Here is a 10,405-nt window from a genome sequence, read left to right on the forward strand (position 1 = left end):
TTTGTTAGTAGTTGAATTATTATTGATTGGTATTGTTAATAATAAACATATCCAAGGTCTCAACTTTTGATAAAATACTTAAGATATCCCAGTTGACAGATGACACAGCTTTTTTTCTAAAAAGTGTATATTTTATTCTAAATGCTATTTCTTTCAATTCTTTTTCAAGGGCTTCTGGCTTAACATGAAATTTATCTAAATGTGAAATCCTCCCTTACACAGTTTAAATGATAAATATATAATGAACATTCCAGTAAAATCCTGTCAAATACCTAGTAATTATTTGTAACAAATGTTCTTGAAAGACACAACTTTTCCCTCTAGATTAAAGAAGAAAAAAGTGGTGTTAAATTGCTGGTTACAGCGTGATCTTTCTATTTATGATCGTGCCTTATTATCCAAAGCGGAAAGCTTATTTCAGTTTGTTTATCCCACTTTATCATTATGTTAAAGATTCTAAATGCAAAGATATTAATAACCAGTTTTTTTTTATTATTTGGAAAAATCCCAAAAAATTAAGAAAAGGGTTCTCACTAATAAGAAAGCTGAAGGGGGTCTGGAAATGCTTTATTTTGAGGACGTGAATAAAACCTTTAAGATTAATTGGCATAAGAGATGTTTGAACAACCATAATGGAATCATGGAACCATATTCCTCATAACCTCTTTAATCAAATAGGGGGCTTGAAATTTCTGTTAACATGTGATTATAATATTTCTAGAATCCCCCTCAAATTATCTAAATTTCATCAGCAAGCTCTTCTCGCTTGGAAAATTTGTTACTCTCACAACTTCTCTCCTCACACCTCCTTCATTAGGAATAATGGCAATATAACTGCTTCAAATGGATCTTTATTTTTAACAAATTGGTTTAACAGAGACATTAATCATCTTATAAAAATGTTTGACAATTCTGGGATTGTTTTAACTTATGAACAATTCATGTCTATTCACAGTTTCCCTGTATAGTTTAGGGAATTTAATTCAATTATTAAAGCTATTCCTGTAATATTCAGCTTGTCAAAAGTCACATTTGCTATAATTCTAAAAAAATTAGAATCCATTTACATACTGTATTAATAATAAAATAAAAGAAATACACTTGAAAATTCTGCATACCATTTACCCTGTTAAATCCTTAATATCTAGATACACTGATATTGTTGATATATGATGCTTTTGTAATAGTGAGAAAGAGATGCTGACACACTTATTTTTTGACTGTAAAGTCATAAAGAGGTTCAGGGTGGAACTGGCAGAATTTATATTTAATTTAATTTAATTAATATTAAAGGATGTTATTTTATATAATGAAAACAAAAGCAATAAAGATCTGGAATTTATTGTTAACCTTTTTTTGTAATGGCAAAATTTCACATACATAAACAACAATATATTAATTAATTTCCTATGTTAAATTTGTTTTGTATTGATTTTAATTGTTATATTTCTTCAATAAAACTATTAAAAAATAAAAAATATGAGGCATGTTTAAAATACTATGGCATAAGCTTCAATCCCCCTGGTACTTTGTAATGTCATTATATGTAAAACTTTACTGTGCTCTATGATTTGTTTGTTTTTATATGTTTATAATTTGCATTGTTATTATTTGTATGTTCCTATACTCTGCAATAAAAAAAAGACTTAAACTAAAACTGCTTACCTCAAACTCTTTTCCCTTTCCTCTTTCACAGCTTCCTCTTTTTTTCAGCAAACAAAAAAAGTACAACGGCCAAACTGTGATTTGTCATGCTCTTTTTGTTTACCACTAGCACATGCCGATCAAAAATGTGAAATTGCTCATAACTCCTAGTCCTTTTGTTGTAGACTCAAGTCTCTTGTATCATTGGAATCCTTGGCTCAAGACAGAAAAAAAACATGAAAATTTTCCCGCCGTTTTGAATTTTTCACAAAACCTACTTTTGAGAACTAGTCCTAGGTTTCTCTCCCAATTGGAACCAATCCAGTGCAGAAAAGTTCTCTTGAGTGGGATTAGCAAAAGTTATCAAAACCAAGTGGAAGTTCCATTGTCCATCGGAACAGGACGCAAAAACGTTCAAAGTGGGTGGACCACTTTTACTAAAACAGCTATAACTTGAATGGAAAGAGTGATTTTTACCAAACTCGGAACACAAATGAATTATCTCAATATTTGGTCAAATTGCACAAATTTGGGCGTTTGACCACTTGGTGGCAATATAACAGGAAACTACGCACCCGCTAGTCTGACTGACTTGAAATTTGGCATGCAGTGTCTTTGTCCAAGGTGCCAGCAATATCTCTAAGGACATTAGTGTATCTTGAAAAAACATGGCTGCCATCAGCCAATCAAATTGATTAGACGAGGTTAACGGAGGCCGATCGGAACGAAACTGGATGGGCCTTTTTGACTCTGGTTGGCCCTAAATGTCTGTGAAAAATTTGAAAGAAATCAGACATCTTCAGATGGTCCTAACAAAAAGTTATCAAAAGCTTTTGATGCTGTTTTCAGCAATTCTTTGGCACATTGGCACCAAACTATGTGTGTGTCATTGTCACCCCTAGTTATCCACACCACATCAATTTGGGAGCAGCGCCACCTATTGGTCAAAAGTGATAAATTATTAAATAATATTTCTAGTCATTTTATTTATTTATTTATTTTTCCCCCGGATAAAATCATCTTAAATTGTCTATAATTACTCAAATGTCTTAAAAAACACTTGAAACCCGGTAATTGCAGCTTGTAGCTATATTTATTATTATTATTATTATATGTGAATTGGGATGCAGTCAAGGTTAATTAAAATTACTATAAACTACAATGTATTTCTCGCTGTAACAGAACAGCTCTTACTTTTTGAACAATTGTTGTGGCAAGTTCCTCTATAAGTTCTTCCTTGTGGTCACGCAAATAGCGAGCCTCATTCTGTTTCTCCTGTCATATAAAAGAGAAAGAGAAGCAGCCATGAGAAAGAAAAGTGCAACTGTGGTTAGATATTCATGGAACATGGGTAATGATTAAAACTGACAGATAGATGAGTCAACAACATTTGAAATATACAAAATAAAGTGATATTTGTATGCAGGAGCCTTATATGGGTGTTCAGAAGAATAGACGGATGTAAGCATGAAAGCCTGATGGATTAGTGAATACTTGGATGGGTGGATGAAGGATGAATTAACAGTTGGTTGGTTGGATGGATGATATATAAAGAGGAGTCTCTAACCAGACTGTCTCTGTAGCTCTCAGCTTTAGCAATGGCTTCCTCTATTGCCACGCGTAGAGCAACGGTGAGCGTGTCTGCCATGCTGTGACCTGTATGCACATATACACACAGTTACAACTCTATCTATTTAATGTCTATATAACTAGACGCACAATGAAAGCTGATTGCTTTCTCTGTGTATGAGTGTGTTTTTGTGTTTGTGTATGTTGGGTGTTTATCTTCATAACAATTCATTGACTGTTCAAGTTCAGCAGTGATTACAGCAAGAGACCAACACTTGTAGTCAAGAGCCCTTGTTCCTCATGCCAACAGGTAACTCAGTATAACACAGGACATATTGCCAAATTTCCCTGTGTGTGTGTGTGAGAAAGTAGGCCTATGTCTTCTGTAGAGAAGGAGTTTTAAGTTCAGAGTTATCAAAGGGAACGTTTAAATAAAGCCCTCTGTTGTCGGGCTTGATGCAAGTTCTAAGCGCAGTAAAAGCAAACAAACAGTTTCCGTTCTGTAAATCTGACTGAATCCAGATGCTTTAAGCAGTTACAGACAGGTCTTTGAGTTTCATGTAGATTAATTACCATTTAGATGTGCAATTGTTACGGAGACATTCGTGACAGCAATATGGTTCAAAAGTTTGGGGTCAGTAACTTTTTTTTTTTGTTGTCGAAAGAAATAATAATTTGTTGAAGTTGAAAGCAAAGACATTTATAATGGTACACAAGTTTTCTATTGCAAATAAACACTGTTCTTTTGAGCTTTATATTCACCCCCCCCCAAAACATTTTCAATTAATGTTTTCAACATTAATTGAAAACAATTAATGTTGTAATTGTTTTCAACATTAACAAAAATAAGAAATGTTTCTTGAGCAGCAATAAAGGTTGCTGGTAAAGTAAAGGTTGCTGAAAATTCAGCTTTGCCATCACAGTAATAAATTACAAACATACATAAATTAAAATAAATGATAAGTTATTTTAAATCATAATAATATTTCATATTAATGTTAATATTAATTCAGTATATTTATTTACTATTAATATTTATATTACTGCTTTTTCGGTCAAATAAACACAGCCTAGGTGAGCAAAAGAGACTTCTCTTATTAAAATAAATAAAAAAAATAAAAGAATCTTACTGGTCCCAAACTTCTGAAGAGTACTGTAAATATAATAACAATATAGTAACCCAGAAATAACTTTAATAGATTTAAAAATGTGTGATGATGACAGCACACGACTGAGATTAAGGACTAAATCAAGGTAATAAAGGCATGATATTGATGTGGGTTGTAGAATCTGGCAGATTTAAAGTCTTTTTATGGCTCTGAAATGTGAAAACACATGTGTATATAAGTATATAGATTTTTCATGTTACCTTCACTCTGCCTGTAGAGCGTGGAGTCACTGCCATCACAAACACTGCCATTATCATTACTGCCTTCATGAGCACTCACCTCTAAAAAAATAAAAGAGAGAGAGAGAGAGAGTGTGTATAACCAAAATAAATGTGCAGTAAAAATTGGACAGCAACGGACAGAATATTTTTCTCAACAACGAGGAGTAAGACAGGGCTGCTGCCTCAGCCCGACTTATTTTAACACCCCTTTTAATACATGTTAACCAGGAGTCACTCTCATTTATAATCGCGGCATCATCTGATAAAATCAACATGCATCTACACTAAAGAGCGGCTATGCGGTTGTTTTGGCTATATTACTTTTTTGTCTCATGCAGCGAGTTGCTAAATCTAGTGCTAAAGTCGCGCTCGTGTGTGTGTGAAATTATGAATAGAGAGAAAGAGACATACCATTTGTTCTGGACATACCATTTGTTCTGGAAATAACAAACCAAAGACCAAAGTCGTCTCCAATGCTATTTGAGACTAAACAGAGAGTACAATCTGGCTGACTATCTCGTCTCAGTCAGGAATATAAGACACAGACATTTATTGACTAAGTAGAGACTTAGTGACCACCAGCTGGCCATAGAAAGAGGACGACATAAGAAGACGTGGTTACCTAAAGACGAGCGAATCTGTAACAAATGTAGATCAGGAGCAGTTGAGATGGAGGAACACTTCCTACTCCACTGTGACAAATACACGTTCTTAAGAGATGCACTGTACACCCAAATACAGCAAATTATTCCCGAGTTCCAATCACTCCATGAAAATGACAAATTACACTGAACAAAATTATAAACGCAACACTTTTGGTTTTGCCCCCATTTTTCATGAGCTGAACTCAAAGATCTAAGACTTTTTCTATGTACACAAACGGCCTATTTCTCTCAAATATTGTTCACAAATCTGTCTAAATCTGTGTTAGTGAGCACTTCTCCTTTGCCAAGATAATCCATCCACCTCACAGGTGAGGCATATCAAGATGCTGATTAGACAGCATGATTATTGCAAAGGTGTGCCTTAGGCTGGCCACAAAACAATATATAAGTGTAAATGACAGGTCTCGGTTAGCCTAACGCAGTACACGTAGCAAGGTGTATATATATATATATATATATATATATATACACATATACAGTATATATACATACACATACATACATATATACATATATACATACATACATATATATATTATACACACACACACATACACACACACAAAGAAAAACAAGTAGATAGAATAGAAAAAATAGAAAGCTAGTGTTTGTTTGTTTTTTGTTGTTATTTAAAAAAAAAAGATAAATATAGATAAAATAGAATTAAAATAAAATAGATAATGCTAGAGTTAGAGGGTCAAATAAAGGTGGAGCAGATGTGTTTTTAGTCGTTTCTTGAAGATGGTTAAGGACTCAGCTGCTCGGATTGATTTGGGCAGGTCATTCCACCAGGAGGGAACAGTTAATGAAAAAGTCTGTGAAAGTGATTTTGTGCCTCTTTGAGATGGCACAATAATACGCCGTTCACTTGCAGAATGCAAGCTTCTAGAGGGCACATAACTCTGAAGTAATGAATTTAGGTAAATGGGTGCAGAGCCAGTGGTGGTTTTGTAGGCAAACATCAATGAACTAGACTGCGTGGAAATACAAAGCACAAAAGTAGCATCACTCTTTAGTGAATCCACTCAGGGTTTGAACTGGTTCTCCTTCCACCTCCTCTTTAAATATCATAGACTTTTCTTTTTGTCTGTGAATTGTCCATGTTTGCCTATTTTATCCGGTAAAGCTGTCATAAAGATTTAGACATAAAATCATGAAACGCAATGACCTTTTATATTTTCAAGCTTGCAAATGTAAAAATGATTGATTGCAAATCATTTTTGTTGAAAAAACGGATAAAAAAATTTCAGAAAAAATCCATGGGAATGTGAGGAATAAAATCTTGTGTGTGTTTGCTTGTATACGTGTGTGAGTATTTAACAGACTCAACATACTCATATGCTTCATCACACTGTTACTTATATAATCAACACACACACACTTATTCACAAGTTTATTAAGCTAAATGAGCAGAAAATATCCTATTGTTACGTTATATATATTTCAATCATGACAACTCTAGGAACATTTTAGCATGGTGATGGATATGACAATGTTAATGCATTTGGTCTTGGTGGAACAGATCTGCTACGCTGCTAGTTGAAGTACATGCTGTTGCCATTAATGATATTCACAATGTTGTAGTAGGAATTTATTGTGCGAGCTGTTGCGGTTGTAATATTTAATCAGAATTTGCGAAGCATAATCTACTGCTGCTGCACAAACCTGCTGTAAGCCCTGTTGAATTAGCAAATTAATAAATACCTATTGCACTTTAAAGAGTTAATTTACCCTCCATGAGTTATCACTATTAATAACTAATAACTAATAACGCAATCTGAAATTCTATGGATACTGCTGCTACCTACCATCCAAGTACTAGAATTGCTGTAGCTCATCCATGCATTACCGCTGAAATTTCATGCAACTAAAGTACTTTCTGCTGCCCTTGCTATATTATGGATACTGCTGCTACACTCCGTGAAAGTTACTGCTGCACGAAAGTACTTAGAATTACTGTAAGCGTCTTTATTAAACAATGAAACGCAAACAAATAATGCCTATTTTGCTTTGAAGAGTTCACAAAATCCCTGTATGCCCTGGTAAATAAACAAAGTTATAAAAGCCTATTTCACTTTAAAAGAGTTACTTACCCCATGCGTTATCACTGAAATTTCATGCAAGTTACAACCAGATAGTTCCTGCTGCCGCTGCTATAAACAACAGTAATAATTTGACTTGATTTGCTATGCATACTGCAATTAACAATTCGCTAATAAGAATTATGTAAGCCCAACTGAATACACAAATAGTAAATTCCAGTTTAAGAGTGTCCTACTATTAACTACATTGTACATGGGCTACTGACTGGAAATTATTTATTATTAGTAGTATCTTTATATTTTAAATGAATTAATAATTAATTATCTTTAAACTAGCTCTTCGTTCATACAAGCTATCAATAAAGCACCATCTTGCAGCACCTTTGCAAACTCTATCTCACCTACTAATTTCCTCAATTCGTATGTCAACGCCAACGGATTTATTCCTGAAACTCCTACCGCTTCTTTAAAATTTAATATTACACTAAATCCACCTATGACCTTATTTCTTCCACCCCCTTCTTCCTCACTCGCTACCGAACTACTTTCTGATCCTTCCTCCTTACCTTTTTTCCTCTTTTTAGATTCCTTCTTTCCTGATCTTCCCTCTATCTGTGTCCACCCTACCTCCATATCATCCTCCTCTTCACCTGTATCATCCATTCTTAAATTCTCTGATCCATTCCCCTTTCGATGTCCACAAGCTTTATTCTTCGTATTTTTTGAATTGCTTGATTTAGCCGCCATGATCCTCTCGCCACCGTTCACTTCCTCTTCCGCCGAAACGACAACATCCGGTCCGACGCCCTTTCTGCGTGTAATGTTCAGCTTTCAACACTAGATGTCAACATTTAGCGCTTTATTTTCAGCATTGCCATCATGTTAGCGCGTCCTCTAAAAGCGCCGTTTTTGAAGAGTGCGCATGTGCACAAATACCTAAGGAAACCCCGGAGTATGACGTAAGAGGGAACCTGCGATGAATCAAACATCAAATAAATCAAAATGACAGGGAACAAAAAATAGTAAATTAGTCATCAGGTGCCATGTTCAATACAGCAGCATCTTAGAGATGTCTAATGAATTTTAATTGCTTTGCAATGGGAGGAAAAGGTAGGGCGGGAAAAGGTTTTGAAATGCTCTGATTCTTTATCAGTCTTGACAAGTTTAAGATCCTTTAATTCAAAAGCTCGGCAAGATATCCTGTATGAAGTGCTTCAATTAAACACAAGAATAATTCATAAGGGATGTCAGGTAAAATTTATGTGGGTCCCAGCACATGTTGGGATTACGGGTAATGAGATGGCAGATAGGCTGGCTAAAAGGGTACTAACAAAAGAGAACGTAGAAATGCAGGTAAATTTAAGTAAAGCAGAGGTTAAATGCATAATTTGGGAGAAAATCAATAAAAGGTGGCAAGAGAGGTGGGATAGAGAGGAGAAAGGGAGGCACATACCAAATTCAAATAAATGTTAAAGAGGATAAGGTGGTAATTGGAAATAGGAGAGAAGATGCAGTGATGACTAGGTTAAGGTTGGGACACTGTTCACTGAATAAAACACTAAAGATGATAGGGAAGCACCAGACAGGGTTGTGTGAGGGATGTCGAGAAGAGGAGTCAGTGGAGCACATAATCATGACTTGTATGAGATAAGAAACACAGAGGCAGGTAATGAAAAATAAGCTGAGGGAGATTGGGGTGCAGGAGATCAGATTAAAAGGGTTACAAATCACAGTAAATAGGACACAGAGTAGAATATTGATTACATTCTTAAGGGAAGCAGGAGTTTTCAACAGGATTTTAAGGTCCCAAATTTCCTTGCTTTTTTCACGATAACTGAGGTCTAGGGGCTATTTAACTACCATATAAGTTTCAAAACAGTCAGTCCACAGTAAAATGCACACAGCCTGCATAAAGTAGCTGTGATTTTTCAAGAACCGTTGTGACTTCCGTAAAAAGTTGACGTCAGAACTACACAGTCACCGCCTTCAGTCACCACCCCGAGCACCGCCCACAGTCCCACTCTCCTTTTGCCAAACCCCCAGACAACATCGCGTCCATGCCATTGCTGAGCAACAACAACACGGAAACATGTGAAAAGGTTAACTTTAACCACGAAACTAGATCGGCCGACCTGTAACGTTACACTCTCACTCAAAGGATGGACGATCTGACAGGATTGTTACTATGAGGTGGATCACATTTAACGTGTATAGTAAAGACAAACTCACCGTGTCTATGTATGATGAAGATGTATATACATTTCAATTTCATCAGGCAACTATTTTTACAGCTACATTATTGTTCCAGCCACAATTAATCACAACAATGTATATACAATTACAAATGATTATATATAAATCGTCAGTTTGTTGTTTTACACACATGCACACAGACATTATTTCATACACGACATAGTCGTGAGATGCAAGAAACATAGACATGTGGCAAGAAATCTGTACACGCGCCCATAACAACAAAAGACAATACTTTATTGAACCTTTACTGATAAGAAGTGTGCACTGCAAACGCAAGCATTTTTGACGATCGTTACAATATGTGACCTTTAACGGATAATTGAAGTATGATGTGTGTGTGGGACTAAGTGAGTGTCATGTAAGTGTATGAAAGGGAATAGACTACGTTTTATTATAACCTATTATCTGATCCACACTCCGGAGCAGAAGGGGGGCGGTAATGCACCAATAAGCTGGATGCCAACCGCCGTTAAACTGGAAAGAAGAAGAAGAAGAAGAAGATGTTAAACTAATGTAGGCTGCATCTGAAAACTTAGGCAGCTGACTTGCTATCTATAACACATATTTTATTAAAACCATATTAATAGTAGGCCTATAAATGGTTAAAAAATAATAATACAATTGTTCTAAAGGAGTTGTTTATTAGTATATAATGTAGATTTATGCTGTAAAATATTAAATTAAATGTATAATACTTATAGGGGAGAGTGGGGTAAGATTGGCAATTTTTTACTTATGTGGTCCTCAAGATAAGTTAAAATGATGCAGAAGTACAATGAAAGTATCTATCCTATCCTATCCTATCCTTTCCTAATGAAAGTATTCCTATCATTTTAAAT

The 10,405-nt window shown here is 35.1% G+C and overlaps 1 protein-coding gene across 1 annotated transcript in view; it reads right to left on the minus strand.

Annotated features, from left to right (window-relative positions):
* LOC107724561 (rab effector MyRIP-like) overlaps positions 1 to 10,405 on the minus strand; it is a gene marked incomplete at its 5' end in the record, with an annotated part of 109,172 nt that overhangs the window by 42,577 nt on the left and 56,190 nt on the right. The window contains 3 exons of the mRNA XM_016533535.1: positions 2,839 to 2,919; positions 3,212 to 3,300; positions 4,583 to 4,663. Of these exons, the coding sequence (XP_016389021.1) occupies positions 2,839 to 2,919; positions 3,212 to 3,300; positions 4,583 to 4,663 (251 nt within the window). The remainder of the gene's footprint in view (positions 1 to 2,838; positions 2,920 to 3,211; positions 3,301 to 4,582; positions 4,664 to 10,405) is intronic.

This window comes from Sinocyclocheilus rhinocerous, unplaced genomic scaffold, assembly GCF_001515625.1.
Source record: "Sinocyclocheilus rhinocerous isolate Xijiao unplaced genomic scaffold, SAMN03320098_v1.1 scaffold1507, whole genome shotgun sequence".
NCBI lineage: Eukaryota > Metazoa > Chordata > Actinopteri > Cypriniformes > Cyprinidae > Sinocyclocheilus > Sinocyclocheilus rhinocerous.